Source organism: Corvus hawaiiensis, chromosome 3, assembly GCF_020740725.1.
Source record: "Corvus hawaiiensis isolate bCorHaw1 chromosome 3, bCorHaw1.pri.cur, whole genome shotgun sequence".
NCBI lineage: Eukaryota > Metazoa > Chordata > Aves > Passeriformes > Corvidae > Corvus > Corvus hawaiiensis.
Window position 1 is genome coordinate 96112352 of NC_063215.1, and position 27111 is coordinate 96139462.

A 27111-nucleotide genomic window follows, 5' to 3' on the forward strand; every position below is an offset into this window, starting at 1 on the left:
AATAGGATTTCTCTAGGTTCCAATATTACAGGAGAAAAAAAGCTTCATTTGGATGATATATTTTTTTTTTCATTATGAGGAGTGTGCCATGTCCCTGGAACCCCTTTATCATGAAAGCATTGCTCCTCAAGCTGCTTCTTGGAATAAGGATTTTGAAATTGTATTTGTGCTTCAGTTTAGTACACTAGGAACAAGTTTCGAGGTTTTAATACTATTTTTCAGTTGCTTTTTAATATAAGTGTTTCTCACAACTTGTTTTTTTTTCTGCTGAGGGAAATGCTGTAGTTTTGTAAAGGTGAACAATTACCTTCCCAAAATTTTATCAGGTCTTATGATTTCTTACAATAATAAAACACCATATCTAAAGTAAGTGACTCAAAGGGAGTCTTTATCTTGTTTTGAATTTTCCTGGTGTTTTCAGGATTATGTGCTGTGTTGCCCTTCCTCTGGGTACTCAGCCTTCCCTCTTCTTTTCTCTCCTGGCTGAAGGATGCACTGAAACTTGGCTTGTAAAAATTTTGTGTTTAGCTTGCTGTGTGTTTTTAGCAGAGTTGGAGTTACAATAGATTTGGGTACGATAACTTGTATGCTACATGATTTCAACAATTTAGTATTTAAATAAGTGCACTCTTTGAAAGTAGGCAAGAAGGGGAAGGTGTCTATCAATAAACCTTGCTTTTTAGGGTCTGCTGCTGGAGACTGAGAACAGATGATGATTCTAGGGCTGTGGTTCTTTTTCTGCATTGATTTTTGAGGAGCAAATTTTGGAGGCAGAACAAGGAGAGGATGAATGAAATTTAAACAGATTGCAGGATATCTTCAGTTTAAAATAGGAAATTGTGTTGCGGAGTTATGTGAAAGTTTTAAACATCTATTTGAAACAGTTGTAGCTTTTCAACTGATGAGGTTTCAGATGTTGCTTTTCTACAGTGTAAGTTATAAAGTGGTTTGCAGTGAAGGGCATGAAGATGTATTTAAATCTTAAGTCATTTTATTTGCTGAAGAAAAACATGAAGTCTAAATTTTACAATTTATATATTGAGACCTAATTGCTGGACAGGCGACGGGTAGTAATGTATTAGTGTGGAAGCTTTTCAGAGCCAATGGAGAATAGAGGTCCACCTACGTGGAACTTGTTTGCAGATCTCGGATTTTGTGTTTAAGGCTTTCTGTACACTAGAATGTAACCTTGCATTAAGGTAAAGCAAGGCAGCATTGGTACAGAAACAGTGATCCTGGTGAAGCACAGGGACTTGCTCGGCTCCTGTTGTCCTACGAAAAAGTGGAGAGGCAGTTTGACTGCGTATGTCAAAAAGACATTATGCAGTGCATATATAAAGTAACAGAACAACTACAACCATTATAAATGCAGAAGTGTCAGAAAGTTGAGGGAAGGGAATAGTTTAAAAAGCTGCATCCCGTTCCCTGCGAGCAGCATAATTAGTTTTGTGTGAAATAGCAATTGTCATTTTACATCGTGTGTAAGTTACGAGCAGGGCTGCATCTGCTGCAGGGGTGGCACTTCCGCGCAGCCGACGGGAGGTGGCATTGTACCATTAATGGATGCTGCTGTCGCGCTGGCTGCCTCTAATTTGCTTAACTTCTCCTACGAACTGGAGACGGAAGATGCGGCTCATTTGTAATGATTTGCACATCAAGAATTGTGCTCACAAGCTCAGAGTCGTGGTGTGTTATGGTGCTGTTGAATCTGTTGGTGTGGCGGGGTCACTCTTTACTGCTGTATAGTTCTGCTCAATTTAAAAAGACAAAAGTTCCTGCTAAACCGACTCCGGCACCAACAAAGCTGTCTGCAGATACTTAAAAGTAGTGCCTGTGCTATACTTTGATTAATGGCCAAACTAAATCTTTGCTGTTCACCTATGATAAGTGAAATGTTGTTTCTCTAATTCACAAGGGAAACATTGGATTATAAATCATACCATATAAACTCACCACCACTTCAAGTGAAACTGTGGGGGTTTTGGCCAAGAATAACCTATTTGCTTTTAAAGAAGAAATTAAGCACTCGTAACTGAGAATTTCTGCTGGGTTAATATGGCTAAGGTGACTATTGTGAGGTTTATGTGTTTTGTTTCCTGTAACTTTCTTCCTCTTTATAGTAATTCTGTTTTCTGAACATTTTAAAGTGTGCTGAGCAGCTGATGTCTGAATACAAAGTTATTAGCAGATCAGATGAGAATGATTCACTTCTGTTTAAACAGCCCTTTGCTCTCCATGCCCCCTGAGAGCTCTTATCACATATTTGTCCAAAAAATCCCCACAAAAACTAACAAAAAATCCCTTGCTTTATCCACCTGCCTGGTGGCTGATAATATCAGCAATGTATCTCTTTATCTCTTGGTTAATGTGCCTTGGTATTCTGAAGGGGGGAAAATTCCAGTAACAGATTCAATTTACATGGACAGAAACTTGAGCAAATGCCAGCCTAGCAGGGGGGCCATTATTCTGCTCTATAAATAAGTTTAAAAAAGAAACACACACACACACACAAACCTGTGAATCAACATGTTTTGGTCTAATTGAGGGAAAAGAAAGATAGATGAATTTTGAAATGCAAATTATCACCTTCTGTTATTTTAAGTATTGATTTTGCCAGCATTGTGATCTTAAATATAAAGAGTTGTTAACTTTTAAATACAGTAATAGTTGTATTCCATTCTCGACAGTCACAATTTAAAAAGCCAAATTGGTAACTTTTTTTAAAAAAAAGACCCTTCTCGGCATGCTTAAGACCTGTGAGAAAGACAGAATGGTCTGCAGCCATAGCCTAGTCAAGGCTGTCTTCAGCTGAAACAGATTTGAGAATTTTCTCATGAAGAGAAATCCTTAAGTCTAACCTGTGAAGTGTCGTTGTAGATGCAGCTTGCTGGTCTGACATCTTGTGTAAATATGATGTGTGAATGAGATGTTTTATTTACACTCCCCGAGTTCTTGCTCCAGCAGTGAGGATGCTTTCTGTTGCATCCCTGTAGTGTTTTTGGAGGACGAGGTTTCAGACTGGGCTGCCTTTAGAGTCTTTTTTCTTTCTTGTTTAAACAACAAGTTTTTGCCAGACTGTGTTTACTAAAAACTGGAGATTTGCTGCTTGAGATCCTAAAGCCAAAGGGAGCTTAGCTTCATAGAAAATGTAAGTAGGAAACTGGCCATCAGTAATGCATCGTATTATTCTGATGCTTTCATAAGCTGTGTGCTATAATCAAGCCTTATTTACACAAACTAGCCTTCACAGAAGCCTACACATAAATATATGGTAAATTTGGTTTTATGTAATCTGCTGTTACTTGTACACAGTGCAAAACCTAAGCAAAAAGAAGGCTTTGTGCGTGAAGGGTTTTGTTCCCAAAAAAACAGACCAAAATGTTTCAATGTGCAACCTGATTTTTGTACTCCCAAATGAAGATGTCAATTCTGCTCTTAAACAATTGAAAATACAGATGCAAATTGCAGTTGATCACCTCAAATATGTGGCATGAAAATAAAAATTGCTAGTTGATATTATTAGCCTGCATGCTATAATTTTTATTTACTGAATAAGGAAAAAGATTATTTGCCTCTGTTTACCAAATAGACATTTGATGCTGGAAAAACTGCATGTTATTTGTGTGTGTGTTTGTCAGTAGGAGTTTGCAGGCACTCATTAAATCTGCTATTCTGTATTATAGTAATTTAATTTGAGTAGATTATTTAAGAAGCAAAATAACTGTGGTAGATTAAAGTGCCATTGACCCTGAGAGGTGTCGAGGGGCGGGCTGGTCTCGTGGTTATAGTGTAAGACTGGACTTCCTGCTTTTTATCTTTGACTCTGTCCTAGATTTTTGTGTGACATTAATGTCTCAGGATTATCCTAAAAAGAAAAGAAAAAATCTGGATAGGTGAAGGAGTTTTGGGCATCAAAATCAGAAGCTTGATTTGAAAAGCCCTGGCAGTAGGAAATAGGATTAAACATTAACATGAAAAATACATGGCCGGTGTGAATAAGGTCTGGAGGTGCAGAAGAAGTACTGATTACTGGGAGTAACAGGTTTACAACAAGCATTTGGAGTGGGACAGCTCTCTAGAGACACCTGAGTGTTCCACAGAAAATGACAACAACTGACTGCTCCCAGAACACAAAATGTTGTGAACTTGGAGTAGCTAATTGAAAGCATAGGTTTGGGGAGAGCATCAGGTATTTTCTGAAAAAAACCTGATCTCATTTGTACTCAGGCTTGTTGTAAGTACACTGCGTGTTTCAGGTGAAGTACATGGTCTTGTGGTTTTTCTTAGGCTCTGTAACCAGAATAAGCAGTAAGATGTGTCCAAGCTGCTGATTTGTAAAAATCTGATGTTTTAATCTGGCTGTCATAAAAGCCAGTTGTTAACTCCAGAAGAAAGTGTACTTTACCTGTGTTTATTTATTATGATTATGATTATGATTATTATTATTACAGAGGGGACTAAAACTTGAAGATAGTGTACAAGATGCCTTATGAAAGTAAATGGAGCTAGCTATGAGGTTAATTAATGTTTGCTTTGTTTCAATAACAGAACAGCAATAAAACTTTCTCTTATGTCACATGATCATTTTAGAGGAAGTTTTGATTCCAGCTTGGGCTGCTAAAAGAAAGAACAACCACAGTTCCCTCTATTATTTTTTATTTTCTTTTTTTTTTTCTAAAGAGAAACATAGGTGTTTATATGTTTTTGAATAACTTTCAAATGAAACTTCCTATTTTCATACTCCATTTGATCTTAGCAAATGTTCATTGGACTTGCCTCACTACTTTATTGTTTAAAGACCATGATAAACTTCTTATACTTAAATATAGATGGTTCAATTCTATGCTTTATAAATTGCTGAAGCATTTTAGGCAAAGCGTTATGGCCAGACTGCTTGTGGGATGTTTTATTTAGTGACTGTACCTTATGGTATCTTGGCTGACTGAGTCTGATGAGAGTGAATTAGGTTGGAGTTGCTTTATTTGATTCTCTGGAAATGTTTCTTTACATATATAGATATCAAAATATGATAAAACAGTAATCTTTTAAAATTAGGTGAGTGTAAGGTAAATAGAATTTCCAAGTGTCACTAATGGTTTTTCATGCAATGTTTATCTTAGTGGCCACAGAAGGGGAATACATTGTGTTTCTTTTCAGGATGTTTAACAAGTCCAATTACTCATGAACAGTTTAAGATACCTGATGGTAGTTCAGATGGGTCTCCTTATTTTCTTATCAGTGCAGAAATGATACTTGAGAGTACGCTGTTTGTGCTTGGAGTGTGGGGTAAGAGAAAGAGCCTCCTCAGGTTTTGAAATGCTTACTCTTCTTAATTCCAAGAAACCATCTCAGTGCAAAGCCTTTCCTGACTCCTAGGTGTCTGGGGAAGCACTACATCCACCTAGAGTCTAGAGTCAGTTTTCCTGTGAGCTGACTTGAGATGCATCTTTTTTTTGATGTTACAGTTTGTCCTACAAAATTTTTGATTAAGTTTTTGTTCTTGGTGATTCACAAGCCATCTGGCCTGAGTTGCACAGTGAATGTCTTAGGCCTCCTGTAAGCCAGGCTTCTTTCATCTTAACTAGTGTTTGTGTGTGCTGGTCATGAGGCATTATTGTCAGCCTGGAGGAAGCTATTTTTGGAAGAAAATGTGGCAGGTGTGCTAGTAAAAGCCTTTAAAATCCTTCAGCATGAAGGGTATATTTCAAGTAAAGGTGCTGTAGAAAGAATGAGAAAATAGGCCTTGGTTTACCCTTAATAGCTTTATTGAGAATGTGTGTTCAGGAGAGGTGAAGTTCTGCTTTTTACTTCAGAACTGGCACTGTTTAAAATAGAGTGTTGTCAGCTACGTCTCCCTTATCAGGAAGTAAGGTGTTGCTGTGTATAATGCAAATATTGAGATAAGTACGGAAACCATAAAGAAATGGCCTTTCAGTTGAGAGCAGCTGCTCTGGAAGGAGGACAGTGCAGGGTAGTGAAGGTGTTTACCTGCACCATCTGTCCCTGTCTAAACCTGATAGCATTTTACAAGTCTCCTTCCCTTCAGTTATCCCAGCGGCTGCTGCAGGAATTGCTTTGTGCAGGAATTTAGCATTGCTGTTGACTTGTGCTACTTGGTGCTGGATGTCATGGCCATGCTTCAGGAAGGGAGAAAGAGGAAAAGCTCTCCCTTTAATGAAATTGCAGTAGTTGGAAGAGCTATTGTCTTTTTTTCACTACTTTATTATTTCTCTGATTTTCTATTTGAGGATGATATGAATGTTTTTGAGGATGATATGAATGTTTTCTATTTGAGGATGATATGAATGTTGAGTTTTGCAGATGTTGTTCTGCTAGTCCTAGAATCACCGACACTGTGTACATGTGTACACATGTTTATTTTTATACAAATCCGGGTAAGGTCCTTGATTTCAAGGTTCATGAAGGAAAGATTTGGCACAAATATCCCCATGTTATTCACTTAAGCTTATGTGTCACTACCATTTATTGTCTAAATTACTTTGCCGATGGATTGAGATGAAAATGTTTTCTTAGTGAAGGCAGATGTTGTAGTTCAGATTTATTGCAATATTGAAGCTTTAAAAAAAGCATATGCCCTGTGTGGTATATTATATTAGCCAGCTACTCTGTGTCCCTCAAAAGCACTTCATAATCTACAGTTTCTAAATTTTCCCATGATGTTTAGTCAAGATAAAATGCAGTAATATTGATGTGGTATCCTGGGCTTATTATGATCAGTGTATTGCATCAGAAGTCACATGATCTGTTTGAAGTAAGGAAATGTAAACAACATATGTTTATTTGTAGTATACACAGTGATTTTTCCTTTTTTTTGTTTTTTTAAGGAAAACATTTATTTTAACCTGAAACAAGGAAACTTTGGAACCTAGGGAAAGCAGCAGGAAAGCAGACATTGCATGATAGGAAAAAAGTTGGGCTAAAATTTAGTTTTTGTGAAAAAGGGGACTCAGGCGTTGCCCTCAGCTGAGTTTTCCATTTTCTGTTCTGTGTTGGTTCAGATGACTTGTCATGCAGTTTCTGCTTGTGCATGAGAATACAGGCAGAGTTGTTCAGTCCTGAGAGAAATCTGTGTTACTTGACTGTTCTTAATTTATTCCACTCGTGTCAGTTTGGTCATGGCCAAAATGGATGGAAGAACTCAGTGCTGCTCTTGTCAGAGAACTGCAGTGACATTTTTTTTTGGCTTGGCATATATTGAAAGTGTTCTTGAAATTGGAAATATGAGCTTGGATTTTGAAGAAGTAGACTCTGGTTTACTTTTTGACTCTGATTCTATATATGTCCATTTTCTTCATCAGTGCTACTTCCTGTAATGAACAGTTCTGTGAAGGAAGGCAGTGTAACTTTGGGTCTTCAGAGAACTGGATCAGCATCTCTGATTGCCAACATGAAAGGAAATAATACCAAAACTGAGAAAAAAAATTTTTTGTAGAATTTCTTTCCTCTGTGCTCTGAATTATATTTTTTTTCCCATATTTAGGTAATTTTTTTTTCTATTGGGCTGTAACTCATGAGACCCATTCCCACTGAATGTATTTGGGAAGAATGGATTATTTCCTTTTGTGGAATTATTATAAAATTGAAGGTGTGTCAATATGGGATAGTTAATGGTAGTATAGGAGCTGAGAATGTAGTAGTCAATCTTATTAATTCTTGGCTTTGCTGTCCTTATTCTGTAATAAGTGTGTAACTTAATTTAAAAATAAAAATCTTCACTTGTTGGGAAGAAAGCTCCCTTGAACTGAAAAGGCATTTCCATTTAGTAGGTTTCACTGAGAAATGCTATGAAAACCTTTCACCAGCAGGTTTGTGTGGAAAGGCCAAACTTTGGGGGTTTTTTTGTTTGCTTTGGTTTTTTTTTTTTTTTGTTTGTTTTTCTTTTTTTTAAAGGACAGTTACCTAGAAGGTCTGCCTTTCTGAAGAGCTTTAAAAATAAATTGCAGGAACAAATTTTGATTTTTACACAAATTCTCTCAATTTACCACAATTTCAGCTTCATCTGGGTGCTTACATGGGTTGGTAAAACATTTTAAAAATGGATGTAATTATGCTGCTACAGTTCCTCATGTGGTTGCTGTTACATCTTTGTAAAAGTTTCTTGGTGCTGGTAGGAGTATCAATCTGTAAGGAGTGGAATAAATTCTGATGTGTGGCACCCTTATAGTGATGTATCGGTCATTCAAAGGCCATTAAGTGCAGTAAACTTTTCAGTGTGAGGGATGTCCTACCTCAAGAAACAATGTCTGAGCCATCCTTCCTTGTTGCTCTTGAAACAGCAGCCTCAGTTCTGTGAGGTGCTGAGCCTCTTCCAGCTCGTGTGGCAGCTGCCTGAGGAGGGGGCAGCCCTCTGCACATCCCTGAGCTCAGCCTGGGTGTGCTTCCTGCCTCTTGGGGAGCTCTGAGGTGATGCCTCCCTCTCCTGACCCTGCGCTGGGACTCATCTGGAGCTCTCCTTGGCCGTGCTCATGCTAAGCTCCATAAAATGATGAGCAGGATTTTTTGCCCATGCTGCACTGCTTTTCACAGTAACAGCTATGTGACTGTATGCTAATTGTTGTCCTCTGCTGGGGAGCTCTCGTGGCTTTTGCCACCAAAGCTATTTTAGTGCAGCTTCTGCATTTTTTTGACAGTCAAAATGAAGATTTCATCTTCATTGCAATCTGGTTTTCTGCCTGCTTTAGAGCAGACAGTGTGGTGTGTATTTAATAATGTTTGTATTTAATAATTTTTGTAGTTTAAAGCCTGAGTCAGTGAAGGCCAAGTTTTCTGCACACATCATGCGACTGAATACGTGTGTGTGTATGGCCAGGGACTGTCACTCCCATCTCCCCTCCCTGCTGTCCCTTGTGCCGGTGCACAATAGCAGTGTTGGGTTGGATGCAAGGGGAAACAACTTTTCATACCCATGTACAGTTTGGGCTGGGCTGTAGCAATACAGAGTCACTGGCAGTGGTTATGCTGTGGAAAGATTTGATATCTCTATGAGACCATTGTGAAAAGCCTCCCATGGTGATCCCAGGAAAGGGTGTGGGTTAGCCATGAGACAAATCCTGCTCTCTAAGACAAAACTAAGGCATGCAGTAGACTACTGCACCCTCCCTAGTGCTGCTTTTATGGATGTTTCAGGCCACTCTGGTCTGCTCAGCTCTTCTGGCCAAGGGGAATTCTCTAAATATGTTTTGCTTTACTGTCTGTCACTGTCCAGTTTTGTCCAGTATAGAAGAATCATAACTGTAATGCCTGCAAGTCTAGGAAGTGCCTGTGTATGCATGGAAAAGACAAATTATGCATGAAATATATGGTGTTGCTGTGCTTGAACAATGCAATCTGTAGGTGGCTAAAGGGCTAACTAAATTGCAGGCGTAATGAAAGCTCTGTGGTATTTAGTATATGTTCTGTCAGCATTAAACAGTCACCTTGTAAATATATGTTAATTTTGAAGGTGTAACTGACCTTTTTAATATTAATTGAAATGTCTCATGTTTAGAGGTTGGTGCTATCCTAGAAGAGACAGAAGCCTGTGACTGGTGGAGCCTGGGTGCCATTCTTTTCGAACTTCTCACTGGGAAGGTAGGGCTGGGGGCAAGTGACTCGATAAAAGTGACTTCTTGGCCAGTAGTTTCTCACCAGTGGTGTTCCCAGTTGTGATTCATTTGATTGTCTTTCTCAGATGAGCTTTACCAACCTGAGCACTCTCAATTTGCTTAGTCTGCATGCAACAAGAGAAACAAAACATGCCCAGCCTTCAGCAGAACAACTTAATAAAGCTGTATCAAACTAAGGACTGAAAAAAATAACCAAAACTATGCTGCCCTCTTAGCTACAGTGAAATCCAAGTTCTGTAACATTCTGTCTGTACATGTACAAAACTTTTGCCCTAATACTTCGAGTATTCTTTCCTGGGACTGCATAGAAGCCATATGTTGCTGTCACATACTGATTCAGTATTTTGAGACAAAGAGTGCTCAGCCAGATCAAACTGGTGTTTGGTTGACAGCTCTGCACGAAGAAAGCAAAGTCCACCAAATTCCCAGGCTCTTCAAATTTGAGCAATGGAATGGAAGCTTTAAGATGTAAATGTTCTAAAGCTGTATCTCAGGGAGCTCATCAGCACCTGTAGACTGGTTCCTCCCAGAACCAGTACTTCATACTAGGAAGCGCTGAATTTTGGCTTTGTGTGTTAAATTTGCATGGATATTAGGAGATAATCTAACACTGCAGTTGTGAAATTAATAAATGTGCCTGCCTACTTTGGTGTTTTTTTTCCTTTTTTCCTTTTCTCCTCCAGTCTCTGGTTGAGTGCCATCCATCAGGAATAAACACTCACACTTCTTTGAGTATACCAGACCATGTATCGAAGGAGGCCAGATCACTGATTCAGCAGGTAGGTGAGGGGAGAATTTTTTTGCTCTTATGTACATGTGTGGATAGGGCAAATACTTGGCTCCCTAACTTGTTCTGGTGAAGTAAATGTAAAACCAGAAACCTGCTGATAGGAACGTGGATGGCTCTTTTGTCAGCGCTGATGGATTTTGCCCAAGTTGTCTTGTTGCATCTGGAAACCTTGACTTCTGCTGCCAGCTGTGTTTGTAGAAAACTGGAGTGCTTTGCCATTTCTTCAAAGAACAAGTTTGGCAAATGCTTTGGAAACACCTGCTGGTGATGCATGAACATCTTAGGAATTCTGCCCTAAATGTTCATGGAAGCATTTGTAATGAACTAAACTAAAAAATGCTGATGCCAATTCAGCAAGATAGCTCAAAATCCTATGAAACCTGTAGCACACTGATCAGAAGTTATGACCTTGCTGTGGTTGAAAGTCTATAACTCTCCTCCAGGAAACCTTCTGGATCCCATTTGTTACGAAAAGTACTTTAAATGGTGAATCCAATGACTTTTGTAGTCAGAAGATAAGTGGTGGGTTGGACAAAAGGCAAAACTGTAAAATAGAGACAAATTTCCAGACTGATACACTATTTTAAAATCAATGGGAATAGTATTGTTTGATGGTTTTAGTTTACTCTTAGCTTTAGGTAGTCATGACTGAACTTGTAGTACAGGGTCTTGAAATTCAATTAATGCAATCTTCCTTCTAGTTAATTTTGACATAACTGTGGAAGTGGTGCCTAGATCTGACCTGTTCCACTTGAGAAGAAGAAGAGATTTGTGTGAACTGTGCTGTTAAGCTTTGAAGAGGATGCATAGTGGATGCATTGCTAGTGGATGCATAAATAATGGCATCACTTAGATGTAGTTTTGAACAGAGCAGAGAGGACTAAGTAGTTCTTGAAGAAAACAAAGGAAACAGATTTTGCAAATTCAGTGAGTGAAAAGACCCAGTGACAGATTGATTTGTGTGCTGTTACTGTGAAATGATTAGTGAAAATGGAACTGTATGTTTGGACACCACCTATTTTGACTAAGTGACATGAAGTCACTGAAGGTGAAAGCACGTGTCTGTATTTCTGGCAAAGGTAGAAAGGGAAATGACTGAAGAAAAATCCCATTTTTATATAATCTGCATTTATGTAGTTGGATGGTAGCAAATTTTTACCCTCACCCATAGATGCTATAATGCTGAGGGAAAGCAAAACTACACTTCATGAAGGGAATTCCTCCTATTACGACTAGAAGACAAATGAAGTCATCCAGCCCATGTATCCCTGCCAGTGAAGGATTGTTTTTTGCTGTAGACTAATGTATTGCCTATGTTCACATATGCCAAAGAATGTCTCTCTTGCCACTGGTGGGTTTAAGTGGCAAATGTATTTCTGCCACTCACAGCTGTGTTAGAAGGCCATGTCTGTTCAGAGAACAGTCTCCCCAGTGCCTGTTAGGTCAAGCTGTCTGGTGTAGGGTGGTGACTTATCTGGTGGAGGTTCGGTTATATGAAGCAGTAAATCACATTTTTGTTGTGTGACTATCCAAGGAAGCTGCCATTCATTGTTGAGGAAGCCTTGTCAGGAAAAGGAAGAGAGCTCTCTTGGCATGGATAGCAATTTGTCATTGCGACTTTCCTTCCCCCCTCTGCCAAGGGTAAACAGGTCAAAACATCACAGAGTAACTCTCTGGGATCAGTGTTCAGCTATACAGAAAATTTTGTCAGGCGTTGTCTCCTGCTGTGGCTTCCAGTCCAGGTGACTTCATTGTAAACACCTTCTTCATTTAGCCAGCACCTAAACCACAGAGATCTTTTTACTTCTGCTGAAAGATAAAGTTGTTTTTTGATGTTGGTTTGGTATTGTGCACTCAGGGATTTTTTCAGGAACCTCCAATTTCTACTACCAGCAAAATATGCAAAGTGACTTTTCAATAGGTATCTGTTTCAGTTTACATTTGTTTTCTAAGATCAAAGCTCTTCTGGAAGGACAAACTCCAGAAAATAAGTGACCATGCTTGGTTTCCCTGTGCTGGTGCTGCCTGTAGTTCCAGGGAAGACAGAGACACCCTGGCTGCATCTGTGTGTGCTGGCTTGTGGGAGATACCAGAGCAGCACCATTCACTGTCAGCAAGCTACTTTTACTATGTGACACTATGACTGCAAATAGCAGAGCCATCTTAAAATGTGTAAATTCCTATGTTTATGGATGTAGACTCACTTAGATGTTGACTGTGTCAAGATATGAATACACATTTTTCCAAGTGACAACTGGGAGAAGTTATCCTATTAGCTGTTGCAGAAAAAGCAAGCAAGAGATCATGCCTTCGTACTGGCTTTAATTGAATAGAGTATAAACAGTTCTTGAAAACTGCAGAATATGTTTGTGTGTCTTTATTAGTCTCTTTGGAGTTTACCTTTGCATTCCCTTTTATATGGATTGGTATCTTTAAACAGATGTAAATATTGTGATTTCCTTTTCACATGAATTCAGCATGTGATGTACAACTAAAAAGCAAACGAGGTGCTGACTTTCAGGAAATTTCCATGAAGCCATTAGGCTGTTTTGTTTCTTTCACTGGGGTTTTGATTTTTCAGTTTTAGGCCATTTGTAGGACTCTTTAAAACCTTTTTTTTTTTTTTTTAGGAAATGGAGAGCTGGCTATGCTATCCTGATATTTTAGGACCAACTCACAATTTATGAAACGGAAAGTTACAGACCACTATCCCTGATGTAGCCATAACACAGTGGTGTGAGCAAAGGTTAACATGAAGCAAATGCAGCGTCCAGAGTTCTACTGCTGCAGGCTCTGGCTGCTGCTGTCTCTTTTTAAAATGAGGTTACACTTAAAATGAAGTCCCAGTGTGCAGTGCTTCAGGGAATTGCATGCTGTGATCAGTAGTCTCTGAAGACTGTAAGACTGAGACTCAAGGAAAGGAGAGTCTTCTTCCATTTACTGGATTTTAGGAATTTCAAGTATGCTTTTGCACTCTTGAAAGTAATTCATAGAGCAGGAAAACGGTAGGATGTCCCTTACCTTAGACCTTTCTGGAACTTTTAAGCAGTTGTTTTTGTTCTTACTCACTGAATCATGTGTATTTTTCTTTTATGTCAAGCTTTTGCAGTTTAATCCTGCGGAGCGTCTTGGTGCTGGCGTTGCTGGTGTTGAAGACATCAAATCTCATCCATTTTTTGCCCTTATAGAATGGGCAGATCTGCAGAGATGAGAGACACGTGCCCTCTGAACAAACTCAGGTCAACTGGACAGGTTTCTCTGGCACAGGAGCACCCTGACTCGCTTCCTTTGGATGTCTGAAACCACTTGGACATAATGGCTAAAGGATGCTGGAGCAATGGAGCCAAAAGTGAACACTTTTAACAGGAGTCACTGGTTGTACAGGGTGCTGGCTTGTTTTTACCACAACTGGTTGCTACGTGTGTGTTTGTGTGAGTCCTTTCATCAAAGGAAGGTTTGTGAGGCAACTCCTGGGCAGCATGTTTGGCACTGCCAGCTTCTCAGCTAAGCAGGAGCAGGAATGTCCTCCTGGTGCTTTGTCCGGTGATGGAAGTGTCTATAGATGGTGCCAGTTGAAAGTATTTTTTTATTGTGTCAATAGACCATTTCCCTATGCTAAGTGCAGCTCTTGGGGGTGTGGGGAAGGAAAAACCAAATAATTTATTAATGGTATATGCTACAGAAAATACTAAATAAAATACTAAAATGCTTTATGCAAAAGTTGACACATTAAAAATAATATATCCATTAAAAATTAAGAAAGCTGTTGCATAATACTGTGGAATGTGTCTTGAAAATAGCATATAATTTCCCATTCTGGAAAGAGCATATAAAAGGCAAATAATGCTGTCAAATGTTGTACTTTGTTGGCTGGCAATGTCTGTTTAAAACTCTTGACTCTGTTGTATTTGATGAGCTACATGTTAAAGTCACTACAGAAAGGGAAATCTTCTTTTCCTCAGCTGGATAAACACTGCTTTAGCACTCTAATAAGGAGCAAGAACACATAACACTAAATAAATATATAGATAAAAAAGGAAAAACTCTTCTCTCATCGCTGCAGCCACTGCTTTATCATTTAATGAACTTTACTTCCTCTAAGTGTCCTATTTTTAGCTGCTACTTCAGGAAAAAAACCTTTCTGCTCGTGTTCTTGTGCTTGAGGAAGCTTCTGAACTCCCCTGTTTGTTTGTTAATAGTCTTAATAAATCAAAGAAAGCCTTCACTCACTCTGCTGCTTGAACAGGAAGGAGCCTGGGATTTGCTCATGCCAAATGACTAAGTGACATCTCTGAGCAAACCCTAGTGGGTAAGACTTGGGGAGGAGCCAATTAGCTGACCTGTTTGTTTGCTAGAAACGTCTGGAGAATGGGAGAAGAATAGAAGACATGCAGAATATTTTGCTGAGTGCTGCTATTGCTGCTAAGCAGCCCTGCCTGTTTGGGTTCCTGATGTACAAACGCTGTGCACGACAATGTACAGATTATGGATCCATGGGTTTTTTCCTAAATGTTCCCTTGGCTTGCACTCTTTTTTTTTTTCCCCCTTTTCTTCTTCTCCCCAGCTTTATCCGGAGAACAAAGGGCAAATTCCTTTGGGAAAGTGAGGTGACAGCAACAATTATTGAATTTACAACTCAAAAAAAAAAAAAAAAGTATCCTTCCATTTGTATTTTAGCAGTGTATTTTATGGGCACTCCCAAAAGTGCATCTGCACAGTCTCCATCTGTTAGACACCAGGTCGGTGTATTCAAATAAAGTGGAAAAGGAAAATGCTTCACTTAAACAAAGGAAATCTGGAAACTTTTTTTTTTCCTTTTTAAATTATTCCACTCCCCTCTTTTTTTTTTTTTTTCTTCCCTTTCTTGTGATCACCAGGCCAGCAGAGGGGCTGTCACAACACTGCAGGCTGTAACCAGGTCACTAGTATCACTGCCTACCCAGAGCCGTCCAAGATTACATCACTTTCAGAAACTATGTTTCAACCCACCACCCTCTGGCTTCATAACAGGAACTCCCTCAGGTGAGCCACAGGAACAACTTCCTGTGCCGAGCGGGTCGGAAATCTCTAATGCAGAGACCAAGCTGATCCCGAGCTTCCTTCCAGCACTGCCCTGGCTGTGACTCTGGAGAGGGCTCATTGCTCAAGGAAAGCCTCCCTCCCCTCGGCCACCTGACTCCCTCCCTGGGGTTCTCTAGCCCCGCCACCACATAATGCCACTGCCTGTGTTGTTCTGTCCTATTGCATTTGCCTGGTGAGAACTGTACAAAAAAGTATTTTCCATGTTACTTCGAAATGCTGTCTTGTTCAGGTTGTGCCCGTGTGCTGGCTGCAAGCAAAGACAGGATAAGATAGCACGGGAGCACAAGCTGGTCTCTGTGAGAAGCAGGAAGAAAACTCAGTTCTGCCAGAAACCAGATGATCAAAGCATTGTTTAGTTAATGACACCAAAATATTTTTTTTCAGGTATGTTAGTGTGAGGAAATCTAGATCATGGAGAGCAGAAGGAATGGCAATATGACTTGCCAGAAATGAGCCTTTGAGATGCTACAAGTTTTTGTAATATTACCACTGAGTCAGATAATTGTTTTGTCAAGTGAAGCACGGCCTGGAGTTAATTGCACAAAACCAATCCTGCTTCTATCTTTATTTTTTTTCCTTGATCATGTATTGTGTTGTATTGGTGTTTACATGTATTCTTTTAATAAACAAAACCTTTCAAGCCTAATTCAGACATTACCTTTCTGAACTTTACATTTACTTCTTGAAGACTCACCTTCTTACCCGATCAGTGCTTTTTGTCCTTGGCTTTAATGACTTGAAATGCTCCTAGGTACCTTCTTTTTGGTATCTTATGAAGCCCTGTGATGCACATCTCCATTTTGATGACTGTTCATTCCCACTTCCTTCTGTTACACCTAATGGCTAATAGCAAAACAAATCAGTGCCTTTTTTCCACAGGAATCAGTTACAGTCTATGTAAAACACACTAAAATAAACCTATAGATTTTCCTATTCTCCTGTGCATGTTCAGGTAAAGGAGATTACACACTTAGGGCATCTCAAAGTGGTAATTCATTGCACCCTGTTGAACCACCCTGTAATGTTCTTTGTGTCCTACTTAGAGGAACTGGGATACAAAATGTTTGAAGGCTTGCCCTGGTAGAATTACCATGAGGTGAGCCTGGGCCCCTGCCCAGACCTACAGGAGAAACTGCATCTCATGAAATACAAGGGGCATAACTTTGAATGGCTGTATTCACAGCTTCTATTCTTGTAGCACAGCTCCTGTGTCTCCTGTGAAAATCACCTCGCAGATAGCAGTCACTGTCACGCTGACTCTTGGTGCACCTTTGGGATGCTGAGTTGGCAGGGTTACCCACTCTGGAACATCCACCCCGCTCCTCTCTCCAGTGCTAACCTGTTCCTTGGTGTGTCCCCGCAGCGAAGGGCACTGGGATGAAGAAGGCTGAGGAGGTCAGCCCTCTCTAAATGAAGCACTCAGCATAACAAGGTACAGGGAAGTTTGAAGTAAACCACTACGGGATTTTTTTTTTTTTTTGAGTGTGGTGTCATTTGTTTTCTCAAGGACGCTGAGTAGGAAGCCAGAGAAACAGAAGCTTCCTCTGTGGTGAGATTTATGGTAGGGATTTTAGCAATAAAATGAAAAAGTGTATTAGTTTCTTTGGGTTTGTGCTTTCTGTGAGGGCTGTGCTGTGAGCTGAGCGCTGTGGCTGCTGGCTGCTGCCTGGTCCCGTGCTCCCTGTGAGGGGCCATTTCCTGGGCACTGGCACATGCCATCCTGTGGCCGAGCACCCCAATGTCTTCCTCCAGCCAGCAGCACCTCTGGCAGCCACCCCTCAGCTCTGTGCATCTCCAGAGCCACCCATGCCTTTCAAATCAGAGCCCCACAGCTTTTTGCAGGCCCCAAGAAGTTTGGTGTGTGGGATTTGCTTGCTTGCTTGCAGCAGCGCCCTGTGGAGTGTTGCCCATTCCCTCATCTCAGCGGCTCGTTCCCTCAGGACTGCTGTGCTCGGGGGACTATTGGAAACGCTGCTCTCATGTGGCCAGGGCCGGTTGTTTCCCTTGGCCACGCTCCTGCCCAGCAGCCTCCTGCACGCTGTGGTTGCCCAGGCCTCCTGCAGGCTCTGCTCTGCGGTGGTTCGTGGCACCACGTACATTAATGGTGGTTGTTTGGCGTGTGCCCACCAAAAAAGGGTAGGTTGGGGTGTAGTGAGGACCAGATGTGGGCCTTCGGCCATCCTGGTGCCCAAGGACTTTCCATATGGTTGTGCCTCCAGGGCCAGACCCCCTGTGGGTGTCGCACCATGGTGCTGCAGGGGGACAAGGGCCATGGCAAGATCACCAGGCTGGGGCGTAGCTCCTGCTTAGGGGAATGGTTGTGGGGGCAAGGGGGGCAGTAAGGACTGGGCCAAGCAGCAGCAAGGATGCTGGCAGCCCCAGTCAGGCCATGGGGTGTGCGTGAGGGGCTCAGGCAGCCCTCAGGATAGGGTGCCTCGTGTGGCTCCAGCTGCCATTTGGGAAGAGGTGGCAGAGCCAACTCCCACAGGGGGAATGGGACTTGCTTAAAAGGTGCCGAGCAGCTGCTGCTGGCAGCAGTGGTTGAGACTGGCAGCACAGGGCTGGCTGCTGCGCTGCGGGGCCGGTGGAGGGCTGGTTGCTGCCTGAGCCATCTGCATGAGCAGAGCTGGGGAGCCCTGGCCCCAAAGGTTGCAATGTCCTCAAGAAAATCCCAACTTGTGAGTGGCAAAGCGGTGGAAGTGATCCCAGTGCCTGCTAGTGTCATAGCACCCCTGCTGCCGGGCAGAGGGGGCTAATCAGGGTGCAGCAGAGAGGATGCTCCAGACTCCTGGCAGCGGGTGACAGCTTGATGTGCTGCCCCAACAGGACCTCACTGTCTCTTGGCAGATCAGAGGCTCTTCTTCTCCAAAGGCAGCTCTGTCTCCATCTTCTTGGCCCAGGGACCCATCAGGAGGGATTAGAGCTGCTGCCAGAGGACTGCAGTGGCTCTGTGATGTGCAGGAGGGCTGGGGAAGTGTGCAACTCTGGGCAGTGGGGAATTGGTGTCATCTTGGGTAGGCTGTGGGTGGTCGCCTTGATGCTTTGCTGTTGAGATCCTAAGGTTGGCAAGTTTGAGAAATGTCCTTCTGAGAGTAATAAGATAGACTAGGCTGTTGGCAAGTGGAGAAGCTGAATAAAGATGGACCAGACAAGGAAGGAGCAGATGTTGGGGTCAGTGGTCTTAGCAGAGCCTTGCTAACCTCTTTTTGCTTTGCTTTGGAGAGAAGAGAGTTTTGCCTTGATACAACCTCACTTGTGCCAGTTTCTCCCATCCCCTTCCATGAGCTGATCTGATCTGTTTATTTCCAGGGTATTTTCTAGGTTTGCTCAGCCATCTCCATGCATGTCCTATGTTACATCCTTCAGCCTTGGTCACATATTTTCTTGCCCTTTCTGTGCCCTTGATTCTGAAATGCTGCCCCAAAATGCTGGGACACAGGAGCTGATCATTAGATGCAGCTGTTATCCCCATGTAGTGGTGAAGCAAAGAGAGAGGATTGCTCCCACAAAATGAAAGTACAGGGATTGTGAAAGTGTTAGGAATTTGGTTCCCCCAGCAGCGTGTGAGTAACAAGAGTTTTATGGCACCTCACGCAGCAGTGGGATAGCGAGGAAGGAGCCTCCAAGAGAGGGACCAGTGGTGTGCCATGATTTAGAGCATGGTGATGGCCAGCTATGCTCCACTTGGGGTCTTGCTTATGCTCTATGGTCTGACAAATGCCAGCTCATAATCTTCCTTTACAAACCAGGCATGGAAAAGAGCTGCTTCAACAGCATGGATCATGAGCCAAGTGGCACATATCCTTTCTCCAGATTTTAAAATTTGCTACTCTGCTGCCTTGGTCTCCGTCCTTTCCAGCCTCATGCCTTCTTTGGCCTCAGGGAACTCTCCTGTGACAAGCCCCTGCCAGGCCCAGCAAACACAGCAGGGTGAGGTGAGAGGGGAGATCCCCCTGAGAAGAACCCTGGCTTCTCTGGCTCCTTGCAGGCCCCTTGGCAGGTGCTCTGGGATACCCAGAGTCCTGAGTTAATCACCTTTCTAGGGTAAAGTTGTGTGAAGTCCCACTGTGCACAGTGTGAAGTCCCAGCCCCATTAACATCACTGGGAGTTTTCCCATTGACTTTCCTGGGGTCAGGAGCTTACCCTCCAATTACAGAGAGAAGCCAATTTCATGCAAACAGGTATAGAAATCTTGTTTGCTTTCCTACTTTAAGCACACCCATGTAGTTTCAGTCGTGGTGTTAGTGGAATAAACACGGGGTTCTTTTTGTTTGTTTGGTTTTTTATGGTTTGAGGGGTTTTTTTAATGTTTTGGTTTCACTGTTCTGGTGGGTGCAGTTAACATGGCTACCCAGTTACTCTCCCTGGCTGGGATGAGGTCTGCAAGTCTTTTCCCTCAGCCTTTGCTATGGCTCTGGCTTGCTGTGGGGGCCCCCCATAAAACAAGGAGGGCATTTTGCATGGTGGCAGAGATGGGAAGAGTTAGTGAGAGCCTGCCCTGCGTTTTAGGGCTGAGAAGTCTTTGGTGAGCAGGGCTGCACATGCCCTGTTAGGATGACTGGAGCGCAGAGGGCTGAGAAAGGCAGGCATCTGGTTTCCTCATTACTTCTTTTCATAAATAATCCCTTGTCCTTGCACCCTGGACTCTGACAGCGTTTAGAATATGCTCGGTGGGTTTTTTTTCTTCTCCTCTCCAAAACTTATTCATTTGGAGAGCAATGAAAACAATAGGTTTTTGTCTAAATCTTTACCAGTGAAATTGTCAGGAGAGATTTCTGCCCCCCTTTCCTGTCTATCTTCCTTTTGTCTCCTTCAGTTGTCGGGGTCAGGATTCACTGCCAAACGGAGCCCGCAGTTGCTTTTCCAGGCCCCAGATGCCAATATGTGGCAGCATCTGGCTGGTTGGCAGGCACCGGGCAGTGGTGCTGGCTGTGCTGTCAGGCGGCGGTGGCGGCGCTTGGTGGGCGCCCTGCTTCTTTGAGGATGTGGTCCCAACCAAGGAGAGGGATAATAATGAAATTTGCTAAAGGAGGTGAATTACCGGGTAGGGCAGCTACTGTTGGAAGCTGGGCCGTCTCCTGGCCCTGGGTTTTTTTGTCCTCGTTGGCAGCATCCGGTGTAACCTCACCTTCTTGTGCTGTGAGCGTTTCAGGTGCCTTAAGGCATGGAGCTCCTTGAAAGAGAAATACAAATCACTAAAAATGTAGAGATAAAACCCTCTCCTTAGAGGCCATGTGTTTGGCATGGGAAACACACGATAACAGCTTGCTTTAGAAAGGTGACATTTCCACTGAAGGCTGAATAATAAAAAATGCATTAGACTTTTGTAATGAAGACAGCTTCTGGGACCGGGGAATCTACTGCTTCCTTGAAATATATGCGTGGGAGCTCTCCCTGGCCCTAATGGGTGTCACATGTGGCTCTGGCTACATTAATGTTGCAAGCTCTATTAAAAGGGATTGTCAGTAGCCCTTCACGTGCGGTGAATCAAAGCTGTCTTTCCCTAACTTTGCTTTAGCTCAGGCTTGTGCGTGTAGACTGACTTGCCCAGGGTTAAGTCACTTTTAAGATGGATAGAAAAGGCTCTAATACTTTTTTTCTTTTTTCTTTTTTTTTCCTCTCTCTTTTAATTCAGAGCTTGCTGGTGAAGGACTCTGGAGGGATGGGGAAGGAGGAGACAGCCAGGCAGCTTAAAGAGGCCTCTGAGGGTCATGTTGAGTCTGTGCTATTATGTTCCAGCGAGGAGAATAGCTTTATTGACAGACAGCTGTTTGACTCCTGCAGCCGTACAGTATTTGCTGCAGAGCTGCATAAATACCGAGCCCATGTTGACAAATTCCTCGTCAGTGCAAGATAGTTAAACCTGCTTGTTTAATCATTTGTGTGCTCTTACCTCTGCTGCTCTGAAAAGAATGAGCTGCTGTTTTACAATACAATGCATGAGAAACCTCTAAATGCTCAGAGCTGTTTCACATGTGGTTTTCAGGGTGTCTTTTTATTTAGACCCTCTTGGAAATACAGTACTCTATTTTTTTTTTTGTTATGTCAATTAGATTTCTCTCTTTTTATTTTTTTTTTTTTGTTTCTCTAGAAAGTGTATAATTTTTGGTTTTCAAATAAGAAAATTTGGCAGCTGTCTTTACAATGGAGGTAGCAGCTCTCTTGGCAGACCTTAGGTCCCGTCTGCGATGTGACACCAGCACTGGCACGGCCCCTTTAGGAGTCCCACACCTTGGTTTGCAGCACGTGTGCAAAGGCACGTGAGGATTTGTGTTTTGGTTTGGTTTTTCTGGCACAGGGATATGGAACCCGTGCTACCGGTCACCTCCTGTCCGTAGCTCAGGGGGTGGCTTTTTGACCTCCTACCATTTCACAATAATATCCACCTCCATACCAGCATACTATCTCGTCGCATTGTTGGCCTCATCTCTGGAAATGTAGTATCTAAAATTAAAGATTTGTTTCCGTTTTGGAAATTTTCTGTTGACCTTTGTCACTTAAATAGGTAGAGTGGTGTAAATCAGGGCTCCTGCCACACAGTCAATGGGAAAAAGAGAGACAGATCTGAGATTTTCTTCGGACCCTCTTTCTTTTGGACCTTTGGTGTGTGAGTGATTTTCTAATCAAAAGGTGGGTTATTGAGGGGTGACCAGAAGAGAAGGCCTCACTGCAATGGGAACCTATTGTTCAGTTGTACAAAAAACGTAAACTGTCAGGTTTACAAGTTGGTTTTTAGAGAGATTGGTCACTGTATGTTTATGTGGCTGTGAAGGAGAAGTGCATTTCTTTCAGGGTCACAAATAAAGCTATGGATGCTTGAAGTGGTTGGTACAGGCAAGCTGTGTGTCCTACTGTTGTAATTACTGATGGAGCTGAACCTGGTGGTGCTGCTGGGTTTTGAGACTTTGTATCAGTCTCCTGGCAAGTGCAGGCAAAGCCAATGTTGTCTGACCTTTTCATTTTTTTAAGTCCTGGTGTTGGGGCGAGACATTTGTTATATTGAGTTTACACTCGTGTGATGATGCCTGTACCCTGTGGAAGGACACTTAACCTGGCTAGCTGGGTCTGATGAGGCTGCAGACATCAACATGCGAAGAAATCGGATTTCCACTGAGTTCAGAGAGTACAGGTAGTTTTGTTTTTCATTGATTTATCTAAAAAACCCAGAATAAAATACAGTCTTAGGAGTGTGGCACAGCTTTGCTTATTGGCTGGACCAGGCACCCTCACTAAAAGCCTTAGGAGCCTGGACAGCTCCTACATTACTTCCAAGGTAATACCTCCTCCTCCTCTCTCCATATATGTACTTCCTGAGCGGGTTCTGTTTACAGCCAAGTAATTCCTTGAACGTTGTTTTTATCATTCACATGACAGCAGTTTTGACTTTCATTTATTTTTCAGTCTTTTTCTAAAGGGATTTGGTTCTGACTTACCTCCTAGCCCCCAAAAGGGTGGTTTGCTGCAGAAATGTTGGCTTTCATTCCATTCTAACATTTTAAATGCATGTTCCCTTCTTTTTAGTACATCCTTATATCTTGTATGTTGAGGCCCAAGAGCTGTACAAGTTTATGTGGCTATTAAAATATTTCTAGATGAATGAGAAATATTAAGAAACTCCCAATACGGTGACCTAAATTAGGAGTTTTGGAAGAAATAGAAGCACTTTTGGCTTAGAGCTTAAGTCAACCTTCAGCTAGAGGCCTTTTAAAATAAAAACTTTCTGTCCTTCACCTTTCATCATTTTAGGAGACTAACTGCAGAGCTCTGACAGAGTCAGTTGAATTCTGAGTCTGCCTTCAGAGCTGGGTCAGTACAGCTTCCAGAAGATGACTGAAATCAGATTGAGTTTCTTCAGGTTTCCACCTTTTAACCCTGCTGTTTGTACTGTAGTATGACTGTTGTTCGCACTGTTTTTTTTGAAGAGGATTTTTGGCTGGATGCTAACTTTTTTTTATTATGCAAAATCCAAAGCACCAAGAATTCCTGCCAGTAGGGGGGTTGGTATAGTCCCCATTCCAACTAAGTGTGAATTGGACCAGCTGGAGAAGGACACCAACCCAAAAGTCTGATGGATAAGAGAAAAAATCCTCTTCTCTGTTCAGTGAGATAGCACTATTTTGTCTTCATGCTGCGGTGTCATACAACCCATATGCAAGCCTGAAGGAGGGAACATCATCAGCCCCAGAGAACTGACAGTTCAAATGGCCTCACATCAGAGGGCCTGAAAAAATGGGGCTGAAGCCACAGTGTTGGGTACCACTGATCCTGCTGAGACTGAGCTCTTCAGCCTCTCTTCAGGTGCCTGATAGTTACCAGATGTTCCTCAGCCCAGTGCCACGCTCACCCTAATAAGAAAAGTGTAGATGATTTATATCCACCCCAACTTTATCTCATTTTCCTTGCCCTGAATGATGAGAACCCCCTGTGCTGGTGTCCAGGTGCTGCTTTGGTGGGATTCCCAGAGGATGATGTACAGCCCACCTACCCTGAGCACAGGGCAGCTCTGCTGCAGGAAGTCTGAGAGATCTTCTAGCATGGAATATGACAGGGCTTTTCTGCAGTCATCATGGAGAGAGCGTTTTCCTTGGATGTGTGCAGCTCATTTGTTACAAAGCAAGCTGTGTTCCTGGTGTGCCACTATATGCACAGTGCATATTTATTCCAGCCCTTAATCAGAGATGGGTCAAATCCATCTAAGGAAAACATAAAAGCCTTACAATGTTTTTTTTAGGAATTAAAGTTGTAACTCCTTCTCTGAACTCTCGATTATACAGCGTTAAATGTCACAATACTATAAGAAATAGTCATTATCAACCAAACTCAGACCAGGTAAAAGCCACTAAAGGAATTCTGTCTGGAGTGGTCAAATTTCAGTGCAAACACAGAGGGTCAACTTGTGACACTTGGCTCCTGTATTCTGCTCGTAAGCATCCCAGTGTATTTGCTTTGCTCTCTCTGTCTTTTTCCTCCTCTGTTCCCCAGTCCATCTATCAGTGTCAGGGAGTTCAGACATCACAAGGGCCGGCGGTTTTTTTTATTATTTTTGAAACACCTAATGTGGAATTTTGCATGAGCAACACTCCTTCCTGTCGGCACTTGGAAACTCTTTTGTGTTACGTCCGTCCTTTCTCTGAAGTAATCACTCAACTATTTCTAGCAATAAAATATTCCTCTCTAGAGCCATCAGATATGTTAGAAAGATTAGTGAAAGATCTGAAGGCCCTGTCTAGCTAAGTCCAACAAAACTTCCATGGCCTTTAATGCTCTCCTTTTTTATTTCACCGCAGATATTGCCTGTGGACACGGAGTAGGAAAAGGCTTCCAGATACTCCCCGGTAGACACAAGCTATGTACCCTATAGAGAGGCTACACACTGTCTGAGTGACATGCCAAGGGTCAGGAACAGGAGTCTGTGCATATCTACATCTTTCTTTTCTGTGTTTTTTTTTTAAATTAACTTTAAAAACACTACACTGAATATTTGTCTAAAATTTGTTAGGCTACTGGGAATGGGACCTGCCTCTTCTGTTGGCTGAAAAAGCTGTGGGGTTTTTATCTCTCACAGCTGGGGAAGTGAAGAGAGAAACCATTCTCAATAAGGCAGTTTGAAAATCTTACTTGGTGCCTAAGATGCATTTGGGGGAGGAAAGGTTTTCCTAAGATATTTAAACGTTCACCTGACCAAGAGTGGGAGAATTCACTTCCTTTGCTCTCCACTCAGGATTTGACACTAGCTGACATAGAGCTGAAACTCCTGCAATTATTAAAAAATCCTTCAAGAATGGAGAAGCGACAGAAGTGACAATTGTACTGTTTTCCATGTCACCAGTTGCACCAGCTGGAAGTGCATGTGCGAGCTGAATTTATTTGCAGTGGTTGCTTTACCTGACTTTGGGAAACACAGAGTGGGTCTGTCAGCACTTGTTTGTGGAAAAAACCAACTCTTCTGGCTTTCACTGGGGAATCAGCTCCTCCACGAGTTACAGTGCTAGGGATGAAACAAATGCTTGTTCCTTGGCTTTTCTTCAGTCTTCCTTCAGCTGGACCATCTGGGGAGGCTTCCTCCGGTGCTCCAAAGTCTCTGCTCCCTGGGCAGGAGCCATGTGTGTGCAGCTGCCCCTGGCATGGCTGCCTGACTGCCCCACTTGCTGCCTTGCTCCACACTGCCATCTCCCGTGGCTTTGGCACTAAAAAAAAGTTTACTTCAGATTAAGGGTATTTTTGTGCAGCACCTTTTTTTTTTTTTTGTTTTTGTTTGACAGCCATGACAGCCTCTCCTCATTATTATGGAAAATACAGGGTTGGTGGTAATTACTATCTGAGTATGAATGGGAGCAGAAGTGGGCATAGACTGCACTGGCCTTTCTTTGACAAGGTATAACTTTCTTCTGAATTTCCGTGTTAATTAATGCTTATTTAAAAACCACTTTAATTGGCAGTAAACACCTCAACTTTTTGTACTCATTAAAATGCACCCATTGATGTGTGATGGATTTTTTAAAGCTTAATTAACTTTCTTCCTGTATATATAACCTATAATAATGACAAATACTGGAAACTGCCTCCCTTTCCCCCCTTCCCCTATCTTTTGCCCTCCTCCTGGTACTTCTATCACTTGAAGAAAGGCTATAAAAATGCATCCTGACTTGGCCAGGATGGGGGGACTCCCTGGGCACAATAATTCAGCCCTCTCAGAGACCCCACAGAGGCTGAGACTGGCCAGGAGCCACAGGCAGCTGCCCTGCATGCCCATGCCCTGTCCTGTGCCTGCTCTTGCAGCCCAAGATGCCCACCCTGCCCTCACTCTTCTTCCTTATGGGCAGAAATTGGATCCTTCTCCCACCCTCACTGTGGGTCATTCATCACCTTTTTTTTTTAAATAAAATTTCTGCAGAAACTTTTTCTCAGGTAAGATTACAGGCCTTTTCTTCCCTGAAAAAACCAGAATTGCTCAGTGAAAATTGATTTTCCTAGTTCTTTTGTTCTTGTTTTTTTAGTTTTTTTTTTTTTTTAATAGATTGAGATGGGTTTATCTGCATGCACGTGTGTGAATGCCAAGTCAAAAGAACCAAGGAACCTCTAGTAGTGCTTTCCTCTTCCCCCAATTTTCAGCCCATATCTAAGCCACTGAGCAGGATTTAGTGCAAAACTTTGTAGTGCAACGAAGAGAACAATTATTTCAACTTCTAAGTGTCTCAGCATTTTGGACTATGAAATTAGACTCCTGAATTGCTTTAGGACATGAGATGTTGGTATTTTTTGCAACTGTGATCCTTTGTACACAAGAGAAATTACCAACAAGCAGAGCACATTACAGTAATTCATGAAAATATGCAAATTGCTTGGTTCAGCTATTACACACAGATCATTTCCCAGTTTTTCTTTGCAATTTATGGAATATTCTTGTTTAAGGTGGGTAAATCAGAAGTTTTAAAATGGGCAGTGTGGTTTGTGAAGGCACTTCTAGCAAGTACATTTTAAATGCATGAACAATGATTTAATTTCCGCAAGTGCCTAATTTCCAAAAACTCCTAATATTGGTGCCTTGATGGGGCTACCTGAAAACAGAGGCTAGACAAAATGAAGAGAATAAAAGTGGGTATATTTTTTGA

The 27111-nt window shown here is 42.1% G+C and overlaps 1 protein-coding gene across 4 annotated transcripts in view; it reads left to right on the forward strand.

Annotated features, from left to right (window-relative positions):
• RPS6KC1 (ribosomal protein S6 kinase C1) overlaps positions 1 to 16144 on the forward strand; it is an 86385-nt gene extending 70241 nt beyond the window's left edge. For all 4 annotated transcript variants that reach the window (XM_048297111.1, XM_048297114.1, XM_048297113.1 and 1 more), the window contains 3 exons: positions 9509 to 9591; positions 10310 to 10405; positions 13517 to 16144. In XM_048297111.1, the coding sequence (XP_048153068.1) occupies positions 9509 to 9591; positions 10310 to 10405; positions 13517 to 13627 (290 nt within the window). In that variant the 3' untranslated portion in view covers positions 13628 to 16144. The remainder of the gene's footprint in view (positions 1 to 9508; positions 9592 to 10309; positions 10406 to 13516) is intronic.
• The last annotated feature ends 10967 nt before the right edge of the window (positions 16145 to 27111 follow it).